The sequence below is a fragment of the Silurus aristotelis genome (genome assembly GCF_946808225.1).
Source record: "Silurus aristotelis genome assembly, chromosome: 12".
Classification (NCBI taxonomy): domain Eukaryota; kingdom Metazoa; phylum Chordata; class Actinopteri; order Siluriformes; family Siluridae; genus Silurus; species Silurus aristotelis.
The window spans coordinates 14,479,997-14,505,978 of record NC_139585.1 but is presented as its reverse complement, the minus strand read 5'-3'; the positions used below and the strand labels follow the sequence as shown (position 1 = coordinate 14,505,978).

Genomic DNA, 25,982 nt, shown 5'->3' with positions numbered 1-25,982 from the left:
GTGAATGAATAACTTTTCTAAGAAGGCACAGCTTTAATCACAGAAGTCATTTTATGGTCATTTTACAGCAGAGACGACATAAACATTAGATACACAATGACAAGGAGTGGTATATTTCAGGCAGCAAATGAACAATCAGTCCTCAGAATTGTGTTGGAAGCAGAAAAAAAAAGCCAAGCATTAAGAAGTGAGCAACTTTATACAAAGGGCCAAATTATGATGGCTAGATGATGAGGACAAAACATGTCCATAACAGCTTGTGCTTTAGGTTCCCACATGCTCTCTCCTTGTTACAGCACACACCTCTCATGAGTGAAGTTAGCTAGTTGTGCACAGTGATATGAATTAAAATGCTTTTTGTTCCTTATTACTTAAACATAATTTAATCATTAAGTTTGTGTTAATTATAAACATTTACTTAACATATTGTGATCAACATATTTGCAACATACTGAATTTGTTTCTAACTTCTGTGACTCCCTGCATATTTTTAAGTATTTTTGAAACAATTTTAACATATTTTTATTTCAATCTATGGCATCATTAAGATTTAATGATGTGATATTTACTAAAAAAAATGTGTTTCCTGGACTCTGCAGAAACTTTGTTGAGGCGAAGCTTGGGACCAAATATGTGGATGGTCGCAGTGTGGAGTTTTCTGTGTCCTTTGAAGAGAGCAGCTCATCCACACCTATGTTCTTCATCCTCTCTCCTGGAGTTGACCCACTAACAGATGTGGAAGCACTAGGTCTGTATAGGCTACAGAGTTAGATTCAGGATTAAAAAATTCTTCTTTTACTCCTTCCGATTTTTATAATAACTGTGCCCTAGCAGTACAGAGGCAATCATTTAATTACTGTGACTATTTATTTATTTTGATTCCTGCATTATAATAAAAAATACAGTCAAATGTAAACATTGTACTCAAGAAAAATTGAAATAATGAAATTAGATGGCCTTCACATGTTCAGCTCAACAAATAATTTGAACATTTCAAATTTTACTTAATTTTGTCTTTTACTGTTTGCATTAAAACAAAATAGTCTCTCTGCTTATGCAACTTGGGAGGAGGTTGGGGCAAATTGCAGTGTTTGTGCTGGCAAGCAATCCCCAGGCCTTAATCACGCACCCAATTATAACTCTTTGGCAATCATTAGTGCCCTGAAAACTGTTGAGTTGCTGAAACTGCTTAAAACCTCCAACAGGAAAGAAGATGGGCTTTACCACTGACAATGGCAAGTTTCACAATGTGTCTCTGGGTCAGGGTCAGGAGGTAGTGGCAGAGGCTGCTTTGGACACGGCAGCAGTGAAGGGGCATTGGGTCATCCTGCAGGTATATAAGAGCACAAGTTAATACTACTGTATATACTTTAGCTGTCATATAGCTGTTTTGCTAGACCTTTATGCAATTCTTTCAAAATCAGTGTATTTTAAAATTAAAATTTCTAATTAACTATAAACTAATAATGTATGGATTGCCTTTGATTGTATTTAGATTGATATTGTTTATATCTAATGCATGGATTGTATGTGCATTGTATGTAGATTGATATAGTTTATAACTGATGTTTGGATTGTATGTAGATTGATATAGTTTATATCTAAAGTATGGATTGAATTTTATATCTAGAACATCCACCTTGTCGCGAAATGGCTGGGCACTTTGGATAAAACTATAGAGAAGTACAATATTGGGAGCCACGATGATTTCCGTGTGTTTATGAGTGCTGAGCCAGCCCCTACCCCTGAGTCTCACATCATCCCACAAGGCCTACTAGAAAACGCTATCAAAATCACCAATGAGCCCCCTACTGGCATGCTAGCCAACCTGCATAAAGCACTTGACCTCTTCAATCAGGTAATGAAAATAATGTCACATTTGGCCTGCCTAAGATGTACATTTTAATTTGACATTAGTGGAAACTCAAGTATTGATTCAGTATCACAATATGAGTGTCACACTATGCAAATGTAATATTTTTAGGACACTTTGGAGATGTGCACAAAGGAGTCAGAATTCCAGGTCATTCTGTTTGCCATGTGTTATTTCCATGCTGTGGTGGCTGAGAGACGCAAGTTTGGAGCACAAGGCTGGAACAGGGCTTACCCTTTCAACAATGGAGACCTTACTATCTCTATCAGTGTCCTCTACAACTACCTAGAGGCCAATCCAGAGGTTAAAAATACAACTATTTTCTATAATTATATTATTTATTATAGTACACCATTCTATAATAGTGTTCTTGTTAAACAATTATTTAGGTTCCCTGGGATGATCTGCGTTACTTGTTTGGCGAGATCATGTACGGTGGCCACATTACTGATGACTGGGACCGAAGACTATGCAGGACATATCTTCAGGAGTATATGCAGCCACAGATGATAGAGGATGAAATGGAGCTTGTGCAAGGCTTTCCTGTACCACATAACTTGGACTACAAGGTCAGGGTTCATGTGCTCTTAATAATCTCAACTTCTATAAACTGTTTTTTTTTTTTTTAGAGAACACAAATCATGTCTTCCTAACATGTCTCGATTAAAGTCAACGGGTGACAAGAGCATTCTCAGTCACTGGACCTAGGTTCTAGAAGGAGTTGTCACTCCCCATCAATTCCTTACCGAATCTTGATTTTAAGTCACCCCTTTGAACATGCTAATTTGTTTTATCTTATGATTCTATTTCTATTTATGTCTTTTTGGGATTATTTAATTCTTTATACAGTTTTTTTTTTGGTCAACAGTTGTTTTTAAATGTGATAAAGAACAGGGTCCATTATATTTATCACAATGTATTGTGTATGTTTTTTCTGCCTTTGCCTGATTACTCATATATTTTTATATTTAGGGATATCATATGTACATTGATGAGGTTTTGCCACCCGAGAGCCCATATTTGTATGGATTGCATCCTAATGCTGAGATTGGCATCTTAACTATCACCTCTGAGAAGCTCTTCCGTACTGTGCTGGAGCTCCAGCCTAAAGAGTCTGTCTCTGATGGAGTTGGTGTTACCTCTCGAGAGGATAAGGTACTTGCTTATGTTTATTGTTATCAAATTTTCAATATTTCTATTAGTTTAAAGTGACACTTTATGGACCACCAACTACTGAAACTTTGCTATTTCAGGTGAAGGACCTCCTAGAAGAGATTTTGGAAAAGCTGCCAGAAGAATTTAATATGACAGAGCTTATGTCAAAAGTGAATGTGAAAACCCCATTTATCATTGTTGTGTTCCAAGAATGTGAGAGGATGAATATGCTCACCAAGGAAATCTCAAGATCATTGAATGAACTCAGTTTAGGTCTGAAGGTAAGCACCTGTTTATTATGGTGTGTCTGTCTTGGCCCAGAGAAATTGGTTTAAATCAGGTCAATTAAATGCTCTGTTTGTGGTTTTCAGGGAGAGTTAACCATCACTACAGACATGGAAGAGCTAGAAAATGCTCTGTTTTTAGATGCAGTTCCAGAGTCTTGGACAAAGCTTGCTTACCCTTCTCTACAAGGGCTGGGTGATTGGTATGCAGACCTCCTCCACAGAATCAAGGTGAGAGAAAACAGACTTTTTACACTTTAATTGCTCATGATGTCTTGAGAGATGTATAAAGGTACTTTTTTTTCTAAAACAGACAACCAGATTATTTTCCATTCCGTGGGTCATTTATTACTAATCCACAGCACTTTTCTTCTTTCCCCGTATAGAAATGTGCTAATGAATTAACTGGTTTTCTGAGGGTGAAAGAAAAGTGTTTTAACAAAAAGGCAGTGAAATAAAACTTTAGATAAAAGAGCTTTGTGGATAACACAATAAAATGCATCAATATCTCTAAATGCTTATTATCCCAGTAATTTGATTTCACCTTAAGCGCATATCACATAAATTGTCATTAAAAGGTTTCTACAGTTTTCTTAGCAAATAGTCCAAACTCACACAGTTGCAGTGCCATAACAGTACATTCTACAGTTGCTGAATTCATATCCATATAATTTGTATATGTGTTTTTTTCACCTACAGGAACTGGAGACGTGGACAGCTGAATTTGCCATGCCTGCTGCAGTTTGGCTGTCTGGCTTTTTCAACCCCCAGTCTTTCCTCACTGCCATCATGCAGTCCACAGCCAGGAAAAATGAATGGCCATTGGACAAGATGTGTCTGTCTGTAGAAGTCACTAAAAAGGAACAGGAGGATATGACCGTGGCACCCAGAGATGGTGCTTATATCCATGGTCTTTTCATGGAAGGTAAGATTCTTTGAAATTACGTTTAAAGATCTTAACACTGGAACACAGAATAAACACACACCCAGGTTTTTATTTCAGACACACTACAGAGCCCAAAACTAAAATAATAATAAATAATAATAATGATGATAAAATAATATATAAAATAATAATAATACACATGCAGCCAGACTGCATGTAGAATTAATAAATAAATAACTGATCAACTGGCACAAGAACAAGGATTATCGAATTGAAAATCTTGAGTTTCTAATATTGAAAGCTTAAAACAATGGCAAAAACATGCATTCAAACACTTTTTGGTTTCCTTCAAAAAATGATAAACTTCAAAATGTCTAATTTAAAATGAAGCTTCTCACCAGATTCAATATTTCAATAACTGACAGGTGAATGTTTAATGTGGCAAGCTATAAAAAAACAAGCCAAACATTTACAGAAATGTATGAAATGGCACCTTATAGACTGTAATGAAATTGCTTCCAAACATGCTCCAGCTTTAACGTGTTTTAAATATGCTTTTTAAATTTAGACTTTATATTTTTTTTAAAGGAATTTTCTTATTAGCTTTTTTAAAGGCTTTATATTGTATTTTCTGTGTTTCTTTTGTATTGTTTAATGAATTTTTTTAGTTAAACATCTTGAGATTCATTTTATTTAATCATCTTGAAACTCTTTGTATTCCTTGTATTCCCTGGGTCCACATGTACGCTGTAGCATAATCAGTAACACTAAACTTTTATCAAGCAAATTAAGATAATGACTGCAGTTTGTAGTCTTAGACAAGAAAAGGTTACAAATAAGTTTGTTCATTGTTTGACAAATTCATATCAACTGCACAGGATAGAAATGGTGACATCAGTTGTTTGTTTATCCCATGGTCTTGATCATTACTGACCACTGGTTTATAAGAATGTAAAAAAAAAAAAATTTCAGCCCATTAACCTACCCAGGTCCCTCAAATGTCCAAAATTTTTAGAATGCACTCAATCTGAACTTTTTTAAATCACCCTGTTTTACTATATTGTGTGTACATTATTGAAAAACAGGGTGATTTTAAAAAGTTCAGATCTACATCATAGTCCTTCTTCCTTAATCTGCTGATGATCTGCATTAATTTTGTCTGAAAACATTTTCACAGGAGCTCGCTGGGACACCCAGACTGGTACAATTGCTGATGCCCTTTTAAAGGAGTTGACACCTGCTATGCCTGTGATCTATATTAATGCCATTCCCATCGACCGCCAGGAGACCAAGAATGTCTACGAGTGTCCAGTGTACAAAACACGTATGCGTGGGCCCACTTATGTTTGGACATTTAATCTTAAAACAAAAGAGAAGCCAACTAAGTGGGTGTTGGCATCAGTATGCCTGCTTCTCAGTGTCTAATGCAGTAACCAGTTATTCGCAGAGAAGAAACTTCCATGTACATAAAATCAAAACCTTATTGAAATGTCAGATGTGTCATGGTGTTACTTATATATTTTCCAACACAACCACAAGGGGGCAGTCTAAGTATTTTGGGTCCTCCTTTTGTTTTTTGTTTTTGTTTTGCTATCTATCTATACAGTATATATCTAATATATATATATATATATATATATATATATATCTAATATATATATATATATATATATATATACACATATACACAAGCTATATAAAAGATATATATATATATATATATATATATATATATATATATATATATATATATATATATATATATATATATATATCTTTTATATAGCTTGTGTTAATAAATATCTCTACTTTTTTATAGGAAAGCTATATAGGCCTGATAATATAGGCCTGATACGATACATACATAACGCACAAATCAACTCCAGATGTTATTGGCAGAGAGCTAAAAGAGGTTATTGGCAGTACAGTGCAGCACCTAAAGACTGACAGCACTGGAATAACACATTGCCAATTTTGTTCTGTGGTCTGGCCATACTACTCTACACTTGGCTATGTGATGGGATTTGGGCATGGGGAACCACTGCAGTGGCATTGCGGATTCTCAGGAACCCACTGTCTGCCAGATTAGGCTTTTGAGTGCAATTATATTTACAGAAACATTGAGTGTGCTAAGAAAAACTGAACAATTCAGACAAACCAAAAAGCAATCCATAAACAAAAGCAATCCATGGTCCCTGCAAAGTCTAGGTACTTGAGGTATTGATGGTAACAGAGCACAGTATTGACTGTTGAACACACTATGTCTTTTTTTCCATTAGATTCAGTTCATTAGCTAATCACCTTCATTGTAGTGCGCACATCCAGTCTGAAATTAACCAACCTGGTATGAGCTGCAAGAAGTCCACCGGCTCAGTTATACTGTTTCTCAGAAGAAGTTCTTTATTAGCGGAGTGACCAACTTCACCCATAACTTTACATAACGGTTAGGCTGCCTGAAGGTGGATCCTGACACCTCTGTGGACCTCTTGTACAACATGTCTTGCTCCTTTACAACAAACAAATCAGATTTTTAATACACAAGGTATGTATTAATATTGAACCTTGAACCAGTTCTTACATTATAACATGCATTACAAATAGTACATCAGGTCTCATGGTGGTACAATCAACAATAATGCACAAGCAAATGCATTGTTATAATGAAGTTCAGCATGGCTGCGATTCAGCCGCAGCTGTATAGAGCGTTGTGTGGTGGTGAGGATTTGCTGTTCCAGTAAAACTATTAGTAAAGTATTTGTCATAGAAGCGCAAACAATTTGGGAAGTTGTAATGGACTTTAATCTACACGCTGAATTTATCACAGTTGTTATTTACTGACTGGGATCGTGCTGGGAATGTTAAAAGTGCTATAACTATAAGCTTATATAACTTCCATCTGATAAGGACTGACAGGAACCTCAGCTTGTCCAAGGAGTTAAAGAGCATCTGACCCCATTTATGGTTACTCAAGCTTTATTACCACTCACATACAGGTTTCCCAGAAGGATTGCAATGCTCACATGGTCTAACCGTATATTATGGGGTAAACTGCAGGGGATGCCAAGACTTTTCCGATATACAATAAAATGATCCTTAGTTGTAGAAGTATACAAGGAACAATGTGCATTAATATTTGTGATCCAAAATATGGGCAAAATATCTTATCTTTTTATATATATATAAAAAAATTTTTTTATATATATATATATATATATATATATATATATATATATATATATATATATATATATATATATATATATATATATATATGTGTGTGTGTGTGTGTGTGTGTGTGTGTGTGTGTGTGTGTGTGTGTGTGAGTGAGTGACTCTGACCTGTTGCAGCTGCATCTGGAGTTCATCATTTTCTGTTACTATGGCTATCTGAGCCTCGATGTCTCTGTGCACAGAGCGATAACCAAAATTTGGGGAGCCTATGAGAGTCAGACAGGGACGATTGTTGCCTTTCAGGTAGTACCACAGTCCTGTAATAACAGAGAAATTAGCCTGAGGCTTAAATATCATCATACATACACACACACACCAAATGAAATTTTACAGAATGTAAAAAAAATCAAATAAAACAAAATATACAAAATAAATGTTTTCACTGCTTACACGGTGTTAATTCCAGCAAGTTTTTTCCTTAAGAAATCACAAGCCTATATAGCGATCAGGATGTGTGTGAACATTACCCAGATTAAACTGCCCTATTTCAATTTGGCAACGTTTCATTGCTGGCACTGGATTTGTGAGTTCAACAACAACCGTGGCCTCTATTCATCCCTTACAGGAAACTCTGAACATGAAATATGATCCGTTGGTATTGCAGAACAAATAGACTCTTCCAAGTATTCAGTGCAAAGCTATAAAAACTGTCAACTATCGAAAATGTCAATTTAACATTTTACAAAGCGTGTGTGTGTGTGTGTGTGTGTGTGTGTGTGTGTGTGTGTGTGTGTGTGTGTGTATATTTATCTCTCTTGCAAACAAGAATTATCTACAAAATTCCACACAAAGTACATCAGAGAACCATTTTATCCTAAGGTAGTTGAATATCAGGTAACACAACTGACGGGAAGCTACTCAAAACTTATTACTCAGGATTTCCGTGTATGTAAAAACTATTAATTATGCATCCCAAAAGGATTTGAGGTAATTCGATCCTACTGTGCCTGAACTAAATCACTCGATTTAAAAACAGTCTAGTTAAGGGAGTTACTAGCTCATACAAATAACCCCTCTCTCTCTCTCCTCTCTCTGCCTTCATCTCACTTAATCACTTGTTCCAGCTCATTGGCTCCTGCCTAGGGTGAACAGGTCTATCGTAGGCTGAGGGCCAGAATGCCAGTTAATGGTCATTGATTCTTTTCCTACTTGACCAAGAAGACCTCTGCACCCGGTCTATTCCCACTTCTGCTCCTGTGTTTACTAGAAATGATGGCATTGACAACGGTTTATCTAATAAGCAGGACTTCTCAACGGGAGCATGAAATTGAATTGCAGTGATGCTAGCCATATTTACTGAACTCTGAGTCTCTCAATCTTTTGTTGTTTCTCCCCTCCCTGTGTCTTCAAGTCTAGAAACTCTATTATCACATAAGAGTTTGAAGCCATTTTATGCCCTGTAAATAAGTGGAAAAAACATGTAAATCTCAAAAGCAATTATACACAATATGTAACAAGAGAGGGTGTTAAATAATGTTTTTTGTATCATACAGTGTTAATGAATTGCATTTGAAACAATAGAGATTAAATACTTTGATTACTTGAGTCTAAAGGATATAGATCAAGAGCTAGCCCATCAGAAAGCAGATCCTGGGAGGAGCTTACCGGTTAGAATGTAGTATTCTTTGGATGTTAATTACAGGGTTTATTTCACCACGGTGTGTCTAATAATAGATTGAAGTGAGGATGTAAACTAGGGCAAATATAAAATCTCCACTCACCCTTGGCATGGAAAGTCCAATCAGGTCGATGGTATTCGTGCAGGTGGACCCTATCTTGTCGACCAAGTTCACACACCTATACATATATAACCCCAACATTAGTTTATTAGCATTGTAGTATGAGAAAGAAAGAAAGAAAAAAAAAAAAAAAAAAAAAAAAAAAAAAAGGCACCACTACTTAATAGCAACCCTGTGGCCATCACATATTAGGTATGTACATAGATTCTCTAGTCAAATATTTGTGTGTCAGGAAGGGAAACTGAATAGAAACTGTATTTAAAGATTCCATTCCAGTATTTTGGCAGCTGGTATCAGATTACAAACTGGACGGACTATGCTTATGCTTGTTTTGTTAAGTCACATAATGCAACAGCTTGATCAGTTTGATGCTTGCTGTGTGAAGAAAAATCACATTTAACTAGAAAGGTTTTAGACTGACTGTCCACTCCTATTTCTTAAAGTGGCTCATTACTTGGCATGATCTTTACAGGAATACAGGCTATGGATAATAATAATGCTAAAAAACAGCAGTTTGTTTAACCCCACCTATTAGTTCAAGAGCTCACTGGAATACTGGAACAGGTTTCCTATTTGTGATTAAAGATAATCGCTGTTAACGGGAATAGCCAATAAAACAGTTTAAGACATCAAACAAATCAGCCAAGGAAAACAACAGCAGCTGCTGATAGAAACATCAACTGACATCTGTCGGTGACATCGCAAAAACCTTTCACAAGCAAGGGTGAGGAAAATCGCAATCTTCCATTCGAAGAAGACTTTGGAAGCAGAAATATAAAGGTTGTACTGCATGAAGAATCAGAAAAGAATGTACTCAGGATTTTTCGGAACACACTCATGTTTAACCATGGACACCTTTGACATTCAACCAAATATGAGCTGCTGTTTACATTTGATCACCTAAAATTAGGTGCTGTTTAACACGTCTAGATGCAAATATGAAGAAATTCATCATGTACCATGCAACAACAATAGAATCCTAGCTACATACGACACTTGCTCACCTTACTATAGAACTGATGGGCAAGGTGAATGTAAGCTTCGGGAATGGCACCTGCTACGCCTTTGGCCCCAAAAAAACCGTTGACCTCTGGTGAAGCCATGAGTATGCGGTAATCTGCTGCAGCTCCCAGAACAAGTCTCATATAGGTTTGTGTCAGGTTAAAGTAGCCTGATGTTAGGTAGACTGTGGAGTCCCCACCTGCCTCCATCAGCAGTCTCTGTGTTACCTCCTCATCCAGCTGAATGCCTAAAGGTTTCATCTGCACAAGTGGGAAGACCCAGGTGTCACCATGCTCTTTTCCATATTCCACTTTTGAGTTAGAATCCAACTCTAACATGTGCTCTCGCGTCCTAGCTGAATTCATTACTTCCATAATCCGTCGCTGTGCTGAACCTGAGAAATCGACTCTATTACCTAGGAATCAGAGAAAAGAACAAGAGATGAAACACTTTGATACAAATAATATTAGAGAAGCAACTAGACGAGGATTCTTGTCAATCCTTTCTGCATTCATCACATTTTGCAGTCCATTTTGTTTCAAAAGTGATGTAGGTACTTATCAAACACACTGCCAAAATGACTATTTCATTTGATAGGCCCTCCATGTGAGGCTGTTTCTCATATAAGGATCTTGCAAATGCATGATCCAAACCTCAGAGACGCAGGTCAATAACTGCTGACCATCTGGAAAGGCGCTCTGTCAAAGCCTGGCGCCTCTGCTAGACATAATGTGGCATAGTGAGTCAGAGAAAAAGATGCAATCTGTAAATAATGAATAAGTTCAATGTACAGGCAACTCTAACTGATCCAGGGCCAGTTTAGTGGCACGAAGCACAGTGATAATATAAAAAAAAAAACAACAAAAAAAAGAGTGGGAGAGTCTGATTGGAAGACCGTTTTGATAAATGCAATAGGGAAGTTAAGCCACAAATGAGTGGAGCAAAAAAAAAAGCTGTGCTTTAATGGTGAACACAGGGGCTTTCCCCGCAGGCAGTGCACCAGAAACCCCAAGCCTCTAAAGCCTCTGAGGACCAAACACATCCAGTTAAGAGGGCTGTGGAGTTCAGCCGCTTTTACCGACAGGCGGGAGGATCCGATTACTGGAGCTACACAGGCAATGAAGTGCATAGTCAGCAGATGGGCTTCTCAATGAGCCATCTCTCCAGTTCACTGAAAGGAGGGTGTATGCATCAGCTTTCTCGCTCTTCTGTTTAATTTATTTGGAATATGTGAGCGTATAAAAAGTAATACAATTACACAGCTACTGGTCATCTTTCGTTAATCTTTTTAATGATATGCCAGTCATTGTTTTCCCCACTCTCTTCCTTCTCTCTCAGCACATCAGCTCATCTATTTTATATTATTATTATCCCAGCAGACTCCAGCAAGGCCTAGATCTCACCTTCCCGTTCATTCCACCCGCCCTACCTCCCTTCATTCGCAGATCGTTTATCACCAGAAAGATGACATCACCACTCTATTTCTGGGATGTGTGATGAACTGTAGTCTCGTTCTAGAGTGGTTATGTCATAGTCCGGCGCTGGCTTCTCCGTGATGGTTCTTGGATTACAGATCTGGGCTCATGGAGTCAGAGCAATCACTCATTTACTAAGGGGTTCGGGAGCAGTCTGAATGCAAGATACACCACTGAAAAACAGGCGACCAGCATTTCTTCTGGACCTCATAGGTCTGTAATTGGAGATGATACGGAAAATACATGGACTATTAGGAAATGTCTGCTTATTCAAAAGTTCTCAATCAACTGTTAGAGGGCGTGTGATAAAATGTTACCAATAAAAAAATAAAATAAAATACAGTACTACTGCCAATTTATCTTTCTTATGTAATGCCATATAATAATTAAATCCAGCTTAGAAGGCAACACTACTTGCCTTTGTAAGGGTGTACCATTCCCTCCATCATGTGAACGCTGTCATCAGCTGCAAGCTGCAGCGATACATCGCCCACTGCTTCCACTAACTCCGCAAAGAAATCAGCCACCTCTTTGCAGTCCTCTAACAGCACGTAACGATCTTGGCGATTAGTGAAATACGAGTCACTCAGATTAGCTCTGTGAAAGAAGATTATATATATGATCAAAACACCTTTGATGCTTCGTGATAAGGGGTGACAAGACAATATAAATGATCTGCACCTTTTTGATAAAACACCAGCTACTCAATAGTTTTTATTACATGTAATAAAATAATAAAAATGCTGACAAGATATTTGACACAATTTTTGATTGTGATCTTCCTAATCTGGCTTTAAAAAGCCATAATGCATCAAGGTTGCCCTGCATGAATTCTTTTGTACTGTTTTTGTACTGGATTTATATGCATACCACAAACCACAAAGTTTTGAGAAAGCAATACAGTGCTACAACTCACATACACTGACTATTCAGATACTATTGTACATATATATAGTATCTCACAAAAGTGAGCACACCCCTCACATTTCAGCAACCATTTTAGTGTATCTTCTCAAGAGACAATACTATAAAAACGAAACATGGATATATTTTAGGAGTAGTTAATGTGCAGCTTGTATTGCAGTATAAATTTTCTCTCCTCTGAAAATACTTTAACATACAGCCATTATTGTCAAAATAGCTGGCTACAAAATTGAGTACACCCTAAGTGAACATGTCAAAACTGTGTCCAAAGTGTCAATATTTTGTATGAGCACCACTGTTATGTAGCACTGCCTTATTCCTCCTGGGCATGGAATTACCAAAGCTGCACAGGTTGTTGCTGGGATCCTCTCTCGCTCCTCCATTATGACATCACGGAGCTGCTGGATGTTAGACACATAGCACTTAATCACCTTCCGATTGAGGATGCCCCACAGGTGCGCAACAGGGTTCAGGTCTGGACACATACTTGGCCACTCCATCACCTTCATTTTCCCCAGCATGGCAGCTGACATCTTGGTGGTGTGTTTGGGGTCATTATTATGTTGGAAATCTGCCGTTTAGCCCAAAAGGACAGCATCATGTTCTGTTTCAGAATGTCACCACACACGTTTGAATCCATGTTTCCCCTCAATAAAACACAGCTCCCCAGTTCCAGCAGCACTCATTCAGCACCAGACCTTGATGCTACCACCACCACCACGTTTAACTGTTGGCGCAAAACAGTTTTCTTTGTACTCTCACCAGGGCATTGCCATACATGCTGGACACTATCTGAGCCAAACAAGTTCATCTTAATTTCATCAGACCACAGGAGATGGTTCCAGTAATTCATGCTCTTGGACAGGTTTCTTCAGCATATGGTTTGCGGCATTTCTTGTGAGCCAGCTTCAGAAGAGGCTTCCTTCTGGAAGGACGGTCATGCAAACCGACTTGTTACAGTTTTCAGCGTATGGTCCGAGCACTGACAAGCAGACCTTCCTTTTCGGCAACCGCTAAAGCAATGCTGGCAGCGCTCATGTGTCTGTTTTTTTAGGCCAGTTTCTGCACCTGAAGCACAGCAACACAATTCGACTTCTTTGATTGACCCTTGCGGGGCCTGAGAAACACGTCTTGGAAATCCTCTGTAGGACCCTGGCTTCTTATAAACTCGGCCATCTTTGTTGAGAGCAACAATTGTAATTTTTTAATTCGCAGAGAGTTCTTAGCCATTAAGTGCCATGTTGAACATCCAGTGGTCAGTATGGGAGAATTGTACTCAAATCACCTTAAGAAGATATATTAAAATGGTTGCTGAAATGTAAGGGGAGTTCTCACTTTTGTGAGATACTACACACACACGCGCGCACACGCACACACAAATAGTAAGTATATGTACTATTCAGCCACATATACTGAATCTCAACAATCTGTAGTTCATTGCATGTAAAGGCCAATATTTACATAAGCGTTCTTTTTTCAGTTCATACCCACTGATGATGAGACTGTTGTCAAACAGGTAAACTTTAATATGTTGTACGCCAATAGTCTCGTTGAAGCGTTCAGGCACTAGGAGGCGTAGCAGCCCACGCAGGTCTGGAGTGTGATACAAAGACACCCTCATCTGCTCTGGAAAACGATGCAGCAACGGCAACAACATCGTTCGAGAGTTATTCTTTCCTGGGGCAAACACAAAATCCACACATATTGTACACAATATAACAGTTAACAAAAAGAAAACCACCGACATGCCTGTTCACACATTCAAGGAAGTATGGAGATTAATGAGGGCTTTTTGTTACACTATTTATTTATTTCAGGAAGAACAATGGCATGCTGTCATACTGGTTACAAACTGTCTTTTTCAAGTTAAAGAAATCACAAGCACAAGAAAGAGGAAGTGTGTCAGAGATAGCAGGAATCCAAACCTCTGGATCCTCTTGTGTAGTCAAGCAGTACAGACACTTTAAAATCAGCTGCAGCATCTTCCTGAGAGTGTTTGAGTGCCTCCTCCATACAATCAACCTACCAGAAAAGTGCAATAGATAAATCATTACCAATCTGTTACATAAATATATAATAAAATACTTTATTGCATTATTTCACCTATTGTTTGCAAACACCATTATGCTGTTGCTAATTCATTAGCTGTTACCTGCTGTTAACAGCTTATTTATTCACAGTACTCCTGCAACTGAATACACAATTAAAAATGAAACGAAAAATTCTTGATTAAATTACAAGATCTTGCTCAAGCGGTCCTGTGCCAAGATACAAGGATGAAATCACTACCCGACTTCTGGCTCTCTTGATTCGTGCCTGCAAAAAAAAAAAGTCACACACAAGATAAATATATTGAAGGCAGTGGTGTTTAATGTAACATTGACCATGTGCTCTAGAACACTGCATGTCCAAACGCATAGACACTTGACCATCACACCCATACATAGTTCTTCCCCAAAGTTTTGCCACAAAGTTGGAAGCACACAATTGTATAGAATGTTTTTGCTGCTGTAGCATTACTATTTCTTGTTACTAAAACTAAGAAGCCCAAACCTGTTTAAGCTCCTGTGCACAAAGCATCACTAATGCTCTTGCAGTTGAATAGGCAAATCCTCACAGTTATGCCCCAAATCTAGTGAAAACTCTTCCCAGAAACCTGCAGGGTGTTAAAAGTGAGACTATATCTGAAATGTGTGATTGTTCGGGGTGTTTGTACTTTTGGCCGTATAGTATATGGTAAAAAACAATCTAAGTATATTTTATCCGTTTTAAAATACTATTGATCAGTTCAGCTGACCTGAATTTTCTTTCATTTTAAAGCATACACATTAATTACACTGTGTTTGATTGCTAGATAGTGCTTTTTGACATACTGTAGCATTAATAATCACCTCGTTTTAAAGTTATGATACAGGTAGAGTCTGCCAAATTTTCCGATATTAGCTTGATAATTCCCATACTTTCTTTTTGGGAATCGACTCAGTAGGTTTAAAGATTTTATTTTTTTAACACAGCCAAACTCAAGCAAAATGTGACCTGTTGCTCACACAATAATTCAGAGAATCAGTGGATCAGGTCTCTGGACCAGCAAGTTAGGGAAGATAAAGATCAAGTCCAAAACATTAGAGCCTGACATTTGCGTTCATGTGACACACTGGTTTCATACACTAATTATAGTATAAAATTGAACATTATTCAGGAGCAAAAAACAAGCATAAGCACACACACACTCACACACACCTTCATTGCCTGGTAGAACTCATCGGGGGAGTGGAGGATGTGTATGCGTCCCCCTGGAACTCTGAATGCTGGCACATAGTCAGCAATCCAGTGAAAGTGAGTATGGAGGCCCTCATTGGAGCCTGATGGTCTGGACACCAGCGGATCTGTATCTGCCAGGAGAGGTGCCAGGAGCAGCAGTGAGGACCTACATGGTGAACAAAGTAGGAAAAACAAAAAATATTGAAAATTAGGTAGTTTAAAAAAAAATAACTACACTGAGAAGGAAATCGTTTTGATTAAAATAAATAAAATAAAATAAAAAGGCAATAAGGCTTCTTCGTGTAAGGAAATGCACTTCCTTCTTAAGCTGTACACATGGATATGTTGAAATTATGATGAAGCTCATAAATGCGTGTGAGACAATGAGCCTCAATGAGATCATTTCTTGTTAATGTATTTCTTCAGACCTGTTTTCCCCATTTTAACTTCTTGATGAAAGCTGTATTTAAAAAGGGGAACAAACAATAGTTTTGCTCTTGTTGTACATTAAGATTACAACAGGTTTAGAAGTAAATGCAATAAGGTGATTTTAAATTTAAACAATTTATTTTATTTTTTTTGCCAAAAGGGTGCATATGTTGGTGTTCGTTCATTGTTCAGGTTAAATTGTTCAACTTGATAAGTTGGTTACATAGACAGATTTCATGAGGCCTTAAAGAGGTTGATTTCTTCTTTATAATAGAAAAAAATATATAATTCTATAATTTTTACTTACTTGATGACAGTGTTGATGATATCTGTCAACACTACCCATAATTTAATAAGCCAATTCTGCTTATATTTCTACGATTTCTTTTTCTATTGTAGACCTTTTGATTGTTGATTAGGACAACCAAAATATTTATTGATATGTATTCAAATCCTTTAAAACCAATGCATGAGGAACAATAAAATGGGGACCAAATATAAAAAAAAGTAATTTGTTTACACCAAAGATGGTGTGAAAGCATCAAGCAGGACAAACAAGTTACACACATTTTTTTTCCACCTTCTCTTTTCCAGTAAAGAGTGAAACCTCACAATCGGAAATACAGAGAGTGACTTCAGCATGTTGCTAAAGAGTGATGGTACTTTGGAAAGAGGTTTCCTAAACCCGAGTATGTAATGGAGCTGTTTCAAGATCGCACTGGCTAATGCTGACAATGGTTTGAAAAAATGTCAAAGTTTGCAAAATGATGAACCTGAATTGAGTAAACCTCAGACGCACTAAATTACAGCATTACCAAATATGACCCAATACTAACGTAACATCCAATGTAAATATTTGCTGAGGTTCATTTGAGTAGACTGCTGCGTTGTCTTACAGAGAAGCTGGAGTTAAGAAGTTAAAGATACAAACTAGTGACTAGACGTGCATGAGTGTGTGTGTGTGTGTGTGTGTGTGTGTGTGTGTGTGTGTGTGTGTGTGTGTAAAGTAGCTTTACATCAAACCACTGACCAAATGTACAAACTAAAGAAAATGATGAATTGGGATGTACCAAATTTACTTTTATCATAACTATATAAGTATAGTGATGATAATAAATGTAATATTTTTCCAGATTCCCAAATCATTAAATCTTATTAAACAACTTCAATTATTTCAGTAGTAAACCCCGTAGTCTGCTCTCCAGTTCACTGTTTTAGTTTCAAAAAGGATTTTAGGATTTGTGAGGAATTTTGATTTAAGGAGCAATCCAGTATAAAAGTATTGATTCGTTCTGCTGCTGTATTTTAAAAGAATTAGTGTCATGGAGATGTGATTGCTCTCATCAATCTCGAGTCATTACATTTCACTGTGCTTTTTAAAATTCATTTAAGTTTTTATCACGGATGTTATATCCTCTCATTTTTAGTAGGGCTGCAGCTATCGATTGTTTTATCGAGTAATTAGATAAGAAGGAGAAGAGAAATTATGGTGGGTCTCTTAAAATGAACATAATTTTTTTCCTATTTAAAAATATGAAAATTTTGATTGTTGAAATTGCATACAGGAATATCTGTGAAAAACTACACCCATGTGCATTCAATTGCCATATTAAATCAAAATGCACATACAAATATATAAATAAAAACATCTAAATAAACGTATATCTAAAAATCCATTTTGAATAAGTTTAAGAAGAGGTAAACGTAATGTACTGTGTTTTCTTTGTTTTAGTTTAAAATTATGCCATACTTTGGAAACTTCGTCATTTTCTTCTGACTGAAACTTCTCCTCTGCCCTCGCTGTTCCTCTATTTTTTATTCTGCAGCACCGTCTGTGTTTATCTGTCCAGAAGGCTCCAGAGTTTAGCAGGTGATGTTAAGTAATAATGGTCCATGGGGAAACGCAATGCTCTGCGAGTAGTTAATTTAAATAATTTGCCCCAATGCTTTTTTGTATTCAAATTACTTGAGGAATCATTTCATCCCTAGCTCTTATCTAGAACTTACACCCATCCTACATGCAGAATGCAGCAGGGACAGAAGTGAAGTGAAAAGGTACACTTTAGTGTAAACACTAAATAATACAGAAGTGTATGGAAGCAGTGTAGCGTTGTGGAGTAAAATTTGATATCTGCTGTTAAATGAGTCTTAGGCACTTAATAAACATTGTGAAAATACTTCAGTAAGATAAACATCTCTTTACACTTTCATTACAAATCGCTCACCACAAAAATTTCATAAACTAAGTATAACTATTCAAACACATAAGCTAATCACTGCCCAAAAGATAGAATTAAAAGTATTATGGTTTTTTTTTTTTTTTTTTAAAGGAAAAAGAAACTAAGAACAATGTATCAGGCATGATCAATTTAAAAAACAAGCATTACTAAAATGTATTTACTGTTTCCCAGATGTGTAACTTTGTAAAACATTGTTAATGGTAACAGAAAAATTCAAGATTGAAGTGTGTTATTACAGTTTTTAAATATCAATCAATATCAGTACATCACTATCTAACACAAAATGCTACTAAAGGATGCTGTATTTGTTTATATAAAAACAAAATAGATGCCAATAATAATAATAAATTGAAAATCTTTTTGGATTAGGTTTCAGTGTTTGGCCTATTATGTCCTGAACTTCTATTTGTGCTAAATAAGTGTCTCACCTCTGAGAAGTACACAAGCATTTTTTTAAAGATATGATATCTACAGAATATTCAATACTACTCTGGAACACAACACAGCGCAGCTACCTAAACACAGTAAAAGATTTAGTGCCAAAAACGACAGTACTCAGATAACAGGAAAGCAATAATATGGCCTGGGATAGGCAGCATGAAGTCAAACTCTACAGTCATACTCAGATCTTCTGCCAAATACCAAGGTCATCTGGAGTTCACACAAACCAATCCCAGACGGGTTTGTCTCGGCAGAACCCATTCTGACCGCACAAATTCAAATTCTTCTCCTGAAAACAAAAGGAAGGAGTTGCTTTTTATGATTCCAGAAACTCTGATTCCATGCGTGCTGTAAACAACAAGGAAGAAATCAAATAAAACAAAAAGCACACATGAGTCACTGGCTCTGCCTGCCTTTAGTAACTCCTGCCTTCTATTATCTTATAACAGTCACTCGCTTGCAAACCAGTTCTACCAAGCTCTACAGAGTTCTACACAGTGTATGTGGAGGTTTATTCAAAAACAGAAAACTCCAACATGCCATATTCAAGAATGACATACTGGAACCCAACAGGAGTTCCTCAAATTAGATTAGACCGACTCTAATCAAAAGATGTCCAAACCTTACCTGGACAGATACATATTTAGATACATGGTGCAATTTAAAGGCAGATGTGTAGATAGTCCAAGGTCATAAAAATCTTTAAAAAAAATAAAAATAAAAAAAGCAAAACCTCAGAACATCTGTGCGTGGGCACTGTTAGGATATGAAACACATGTGTCCCTTTTAAGTCTATCCAATGATTTCTTCGAACAAACCATTACAATACAAAAAGGTCTAATTATTCCAAGTTGATGAGATGAATGTTATGTTCTTTAGTATTCTGAAATTTGAACTGAATATAGAAGGCAGTGGTTTGTCATCCGTTTCACCTGTTCATGGCTATAAAGTATAAAATAACTCCATTTCCAAACAGGACATTTACATAGAGTAACGTACATAAAGTACATATATGTAGAGTTCTCTTTTGTTCTAGGGTGATTTTTTTTTGTTGTTGTTAAAATTAATGATAAAAGATTATTTTAGTGGTTTACAACATCTGAAATTGTTATTCTATCAATAACAAGCAAGCTGGCCGGAAAAACGTTTAGTGACAGATTTTGTTAATGACAGGAATATGAGCAGAAATCTGTATGCAGTAAAGCCACCACAGATCCAAGAAATTGAACAAGTAAAAGGAAAAAAAATAATAATAATAAATAAATAAATATTTTTTTTTAAAAGGTGTTGTATGGTTGCTTTATCATTGTGGCTAAAAGAGAGCAGATTTCTGTGTTTAATAGCAAAGAAGAATCAACAAACTGTTCACTAGGTGTTTGTAGCACCATCAGGATCATCATCAAATATTACCAAATGCTTAAAAATGCTATTAAAACAGTTCTGCTTAAACAGAAAAAAACAACCTACAAAAACAACCTTTTGTTCACTGTATGACAGTCTGCTCCATAAGAGACTTGTGTGACTGATCTCTGTTCCTTTTTCCATCTTTGCTACTAGAAACGTAAAAGAGAAGTACCTCGAAACTGCAGCATTTAGCACGGGTATAAAATTATACCAAAGCGATTGCTCGAAAATTAAATGAATGACTGCCAAAAATATGTTTGCCAAAAAACGTATTCTTCTTCTTCTTTCGGCTGCTCCCATTAGGGGTCGCCACAGTGGATCATCCGTCTCCATACCACCCTGTCCTCTACATCTGCCTCTTTTACACCAACTACCTGCATGTCTTCCCTCACCACATCCATGAACCTCCTCCTTGGCCTTCCTCTTTTCCTCCTACCTGGTGGCTCCATCCTCAGCATTCTCCTACCAATATAATTCATGTCCCTCCTCTGCACATGTCCAAACCATCTCAATCTCGCCTCCCTCACCTTGTCACCAAAACATCCTACATGCGCTGTCCCTCTAATAAACTCATTTCTAATCTTATCCATCCTCGTCACTCCCAACGAAAACCTCAACATCTTCAGCTCTGCTACCTCCAGCTCCACCTCCTGTCTTTTACTCAATGCCACTGTCTCTAAACCATACAACATCACAGGTCTCACCACAGTCCTATAAACTTTCCCTTTCACTCTTGCAGACACGCTTCTATCACAAATCACTCCTGTCACTCTTCTCCACCCACTCCACCCTGCCTGCACTCTTTTCTTCACTTCTCTAACACACTCTCCATTACTTTGCACTGTTGACCCTAGGTACCTGAATTCCTCCACCTTCTCCAGCTCTTCTCCCTGCAACCGCACCACTCCACTGCCCTCCCTCTCATTCACACACATGTACTCTGTCTTACTCCTACTGACTTTCATTCCCCTTCTCTCCAGCGCATATCTCCACCTCTCCAGGCTGATCTCAACCTGTCCATCACCACTGCAAACAGGAAAGGGCTGAGGGCCGATCCTTGATGCAGTCCAACCTTCACCCTGAACCAGTCTGTCGTACCTACTGCACACTTCACTGCCGTCACACTGTCCTCATACGCATTCACATACTTCTCTGACACACCTGACTTCCTCATACAATACCACAACTCCTCTCTTGGCACCCTGTCGTACACCTTCTCTAAATCCACAAATACACAATGCAATTCCTTCTGTCCTTCTCTATACTTTTATACTTTTCCTTGGCTTTCGCCACATCCCTCTTAACCTGCTGCTGCATCTCCTTGTACTCCTGCCTACTTTTCTCATCACTCTGTCTATCCCACTTCTGTTTTGCCAACCTCTTTCTCCTTATGCTCTCCTGCACTTCCTCATTCCACCATGTCTCCTTGTCTTGCTTTCTATTTCCAGATGTCACACCAAGTACTTTTCTAGCTGCCTCCCTCAACACTCCTGCAGTAGTTGCCCAAATCATCCAACACTGCCTTAACACCACTGAGCCTCTGTCTGACCTCTTCCCTGAACCTCACACTACACTCTTCCTCCTTTAGTTTCCACCATCTTATTCTTCTTTCAGTCCTCACTCTCCTCCTCTTCTTCTTCTCCTCCAAAACCATCCTACAGACCACCATCCGATGCTGTCTAGCTGCACTGTCCCCTGCCAAAACCTTACAGTCTCCAATCTCCTTCAGGTTGCATCTCCTGCATATCACATAGTCCACCTGTGTGCACCTTTCTCCACTCTTATACGTCACCCTATGATCCTCCTTCTTCTTAAAATAAGTGTTCACCACTGCCATTTCCATCCTTTTAGCAAAATCTACCACCATCTGCCCTTCCACATTCCTCTCCTTAAAACCATACCTACCCATCACCTCCTCATCACCTCTGTTCCCTTCACCTGCATGCCCATTAAAGTCTGCCCCAATCACCAATCGTTCTTTCCTAGGTACACCATCTACCACTTCATCTAATTTACTCCAGAATCTTTCCTTCTCCTCCATCTCACAGCCAACTTGTGGAGCATAGGCACTGATGACATTTATCATCATCCCTTCAACTTCCACCTTCACGATCATCACCCTATCAGAAACTCTCTTCACCTCCACTACACTCTTACTGTACTCTTCCTTCAGAATCACCCCTACACCATTTCTCTTTCCATCCACACCATGATAAAACAGTTTAAACCCACCTCCAATGCTCCTGGTCTTACTCCCTTTCCACTTGGTCTCCTGAACACACAACATATCTACCTTTCTCCTCTCCATCATATCAGCTACCTCTCTCCCTTTACCCGTCATAATAACAACATTTAAAGTACCAACCCGAACCTTCACTCTCCTACACTGCTCCTTTTCCTGCTGTCTTTGTAGACGTCCTCCTCCTCTCCTTCTCCTCCTACGGCCAACAGTAGCCCAATTTCCACCGGTACCCTGTCGGCTAACGATACCTGTGGCGGTCGTTGTTAACCCGGGCCTCGACCGATCCGGTATGAAATTCTCATTTGTGATCCGCATATTTGATTTGGCACATGTTTTACGCTGGATGCCCTTCCTAACGCAACCCTCCCTATTTACCCGGGCTTGGGACCGGCACTAAGAGTGCACTGGCTTGTGCATCCGTAATGGCTGGGTTATGTTTGCCAAAAACAACAGATTAAATTACTTGTTTAATTCCAATTCCCACCTTTGCTTATTTCGGTACACACTGGTAAGATGGTCTTTTCCATTACCCACATTCTTTATGAGGAGTCAAAGCGTCAAAATAAAACATGCCTAAACTACTTCCAAATTAATTGTGTACTTTATGCATATTTCACCAGGGTAATAAGAACAAATCATGTGCAGATGAACAGAGTTCTGAGTTTAATACTTTTAGTAGCAATTTCTGTGGCACACAATTTGGTCAGTAACTATTTAATTCTTTAACTTTCAATAAATGCCTTTTTAAACCTAAATACATGTCAATCTGTGAAGCCTCATATACTGAACTACTTATCAACAGTCCTAATCAACATGCTTTAGGAAATGTTAACTTATTCTAAAATTACTCAATGTTAATTAAGTAAAATCACTGCCTGCTACTTCTGTTTTCAAAAACACTCTGCATCTAAAAGGTGAAGTAAACAAATAAAGACTGCAAGAAGAATTAACATAAAACAAAACCCCTTTCAGTGTCTCATGTTTGTTGTTTTAAACATAGTAGAAGTTAATGTCAGATGGTAAAAAGTTTTAGGCCCATAGTAATTATAATATATTGCACTGAATGATTAAAGTGGAAAAATTGCAGAAGAGAACTGCATTAATTGACATCTGTTGTCATGAAGACCTTTGAAAAACTGGTATTTGCCCATCTAAAGAAGGTAGCTGCTGGATCCCCTACAGTTTGCATAACGAGCAAACAGATCGGTGGATGTTTCAACATGGGGCTAAAGTCAACATGGGGCTAAAACTACATTCTGCAACACCTTGACTGCCCAGGAACATATGCCCGGATTCTGTTTGTTGACTTTAGTTTGGCTTTCAATACAAAAATTCAGGGAATTCTTCACTCCAAACTCCTAAACCTCACTATACCCCCTGCCATCTGTCAATAGATCACCAGCTTCCTGACAGGCAGGAAACAACAGGTGAGACTGGGAGGTGTTACCTCCAGTATTCAGACAGTCAGCACTGGTGCTCCTCAGGGATGTGTCCTTTCCCCACTGCTATTCTCCCTTTATAACAAATGACTGCACATCAAGTGCTCCAACTGTCAAACTCCTGAAATTTGCAGATGACACCACGCTCATCGGACTCATCCAAGATGGCGACGAGTCTGCATCTAGCAGGAGGTGGAGCAGCTGGTGCTATGGTGCAGTCGGAACAACCTTGAGCTAAACACACTCAAAACTGTGGAGATGATAGTGGACTTTAGGAAACACCCTTCTACACTACTCCCCCTCACAATATCCAACATCCCTGTGTCATCTGTGGAGAACTACAAGTTTCTGGGCACTGCCATTTACCAAGACCTGAAATGGAAATGCAACAAAAACTTGATTCTGAAAAAGGCCCAGCAGAGAATGTACTTTCTATGGCAATTAAGGAAGTACAGTCTGCCACAGGAGCTGTTGATACAGTTCTACACTGCAGTCATTGAATCTGTCCTGTGCTCATCAATCACCATCTGGTTTGGAGCAGCAACAAGACAGGACAGAAACAGAAAACAGTTAAAACAGCAGAAAAAAATCATTGGTGCTCCCCTGCCCACTCTCCAGGACTTGTACCATACAAGAACCAGAAACTGGGCAGAAAAAAATTATTAATGACCCTTCACACCCTGGACACAACATCTTCCAGCTCCTCCCTTCTGGCAGGCGCTACAGAACTTTGTTCACCAAAACTGCCACACTCAGGAACAGCTTCTTTCCCCAAGCAATCACCCTCACCAACAACTGACCATAATTATATTCCCTGCTCATATCTATCTAAGTACCACACAGAACTGTCAGTCATCACATTATCTGTATATGTTGCACACACTATGGGTGCTATATATATTGTACAATGTTCTATAGCAAACTCTCTATCATACCTGGCACACAATACTGTCATTTGCACTACCATGCACTCTCATAGTTTATGTACATTACTGATCTGTATCCCTATTTATTACCCACACTGTCTATACTGTCTCATATTGTCTGTATTGTCTTGTATAGTCTGTTTTTGTCTTGTCTTGTCTGTTTTGTCATGTATAGGTTTTATTTATGTCTGTACTTTTGAAAGTCACAAACAGCTGGAACCAAATTCCTTGTGTGTGTCAACACACTTGGCCAATAAACCTGATTCTGTGAGTAGAAGTAAATATACTTTCTAATAAAGTAACAGAGACAGAGGACACAATTGAAACTATGGACATGGTAGGCACACTAAAAACAGTGAACACGGAAACAGTGGAAACAGAGGAACCAGTGGACACAGCAGAACCAGTGGAAAAGAGTAGACTGTAAAAACAGCAGACCGTGGAAACGGAGGAAACTGAAAACAGCGAACACAATGGACAGAAGAAACAGATGATACAACAGAAATAACGGACACAGTGAAAACATTTGACACAGTGGACAGGGTAGACACAGCGGACATTCAAGCTAAGCAACACGTATATAGGTGAATACGTTAATAAACAACAAATAAGGCAAAGTCATGTGTATTTAGGCAGGGGAAGTGATCTGTCAAAACTATTTTTTTTTTCTTTTGGACTATTTTTCCGTTAAAATGTTAACTAGCTTTGGTGGCTGAAAGCAGCGCGTGATGTCTGACTGAGCAGATCACTGACAGTGAAACAATAACACGCCTGCCAATTAAGGCTACACTTTAATCCAGACTTCTTTTTCATTCTGTCTAAAAGTAACGTAATAATTACCCTCTTCTTCTGTCACGTGTCCTAAACAACCTGTCCGAGGTTTTAGAGAATATTCCAGAGAGAGCAGGGGTGGTCACGGAGTACACTAGTCTCCTCCAAGTCATGGGAGCCGCCATTTTTTTTCCAAAGCTGTTTGAAAATTCGAAACTTTATGTGAACCGCTGTTTGGTACAACAAGCCAACAAGTTCAGA

The 25,982-nt window shown here is 38.1% G+C and overlaps 2 protein-coding genes across 4 annotated transcripts in view; one reads left to right on the top strand and one right to left on the bottom strand.

Annotated features, from left to right (window-relative positions):
* The window catches only part of LOC310734919 (dynein axonemal heavy chain 17-like), a 35,710-nt gene extending 30,023 nt beyond the window's left edge, over window positions 1-5,687 (top strand). The window contains exons 71-80 of the mRNA XM_083557399.1: window positions 600-748; window positions 1,206-1,333; window positions 1,631-1,858; window positions 1,985-2,176; window positions 2,263-2,442; window positions 2,846-3,028; window positions 3,127-3,309; window positions 3,400-3,543; window positions 4,012-4,237; window positions 5,376-5,687. Of these exons, the coding sequence (XP_083413525.1) occupies window positions 600-748; window positions 1,206-1,333; window positions 1,631-1,858; window positions 1,985-2,176; window positions 2,263-2,442; window positions 2,846-3,028; window positions 3,127-3,309; window positions 3,400-3,543; window positions 4,012-4,237; window positions 5,376-5,623 (1,861 nt within the window). The 3' untranslated portion in view covers window positions 5,624-5,687. The remainder of the gene's footprint in view (window positions 1-599; window positions 749-1,205; window positions 1,334-1,630; window positions 1,859-1,984; window positions 2,177-2,262; window positions 2,443-2,845; window positions 3,029-3,126; window positions 3,310-3,399; window positions 3,544-4,011; window positions 4,238-5,375) is intronic.
* Window positions 14-25,939, bottom strand: pgs1 (phosphatidylglycerophosphate synthase 1). 3 transcript variants are annotated; one of them, XM_083555907.1, is made up of 11 exons: window positions 25,791-25,939; window positions 15,809-15,995; window positions 14,807-14,884; window positions 14,494-14,590; window positions 14,056-14,245; window positions 12,063-12,241; window positions 10,172-10,584; window positions 9,150-9,225; window positions 7,537-7,685; window positions 6,540-6,704; window positions 14-1,327 (listed from the first exon to the last, which is right to left on the bottom strand). In XM_083555907.1, the coding sequence occupies exons 1-10, from the start codon at window positions 25,904-25,906 to the stop codon at window positions 6,585-6,587; spliced, it is 1,605 nt and encodes a 534-aa protein (XP_083412033.1). In that variant the 5' UTR covers window positions 25,907-25,939; the 3' UTR covers window positions 14-1,327; window positions 6,540-6,584. The 3 variants fall into 3 exon arrangements, with proteins under 3 accessions (XP_083412033.1, XP_083412035.1, XP_083412034.1); XM_083555909.1 differs by having other exon boundaries at window positions 14-759; XM_083555908.1 differs by lacking the exon at window positions 14-1,327 and adding an exon at window positions 4,049-4,165.
* Between the last annotated feature and the right edge of the window lie 43 nt (window positions 25,940-25,982).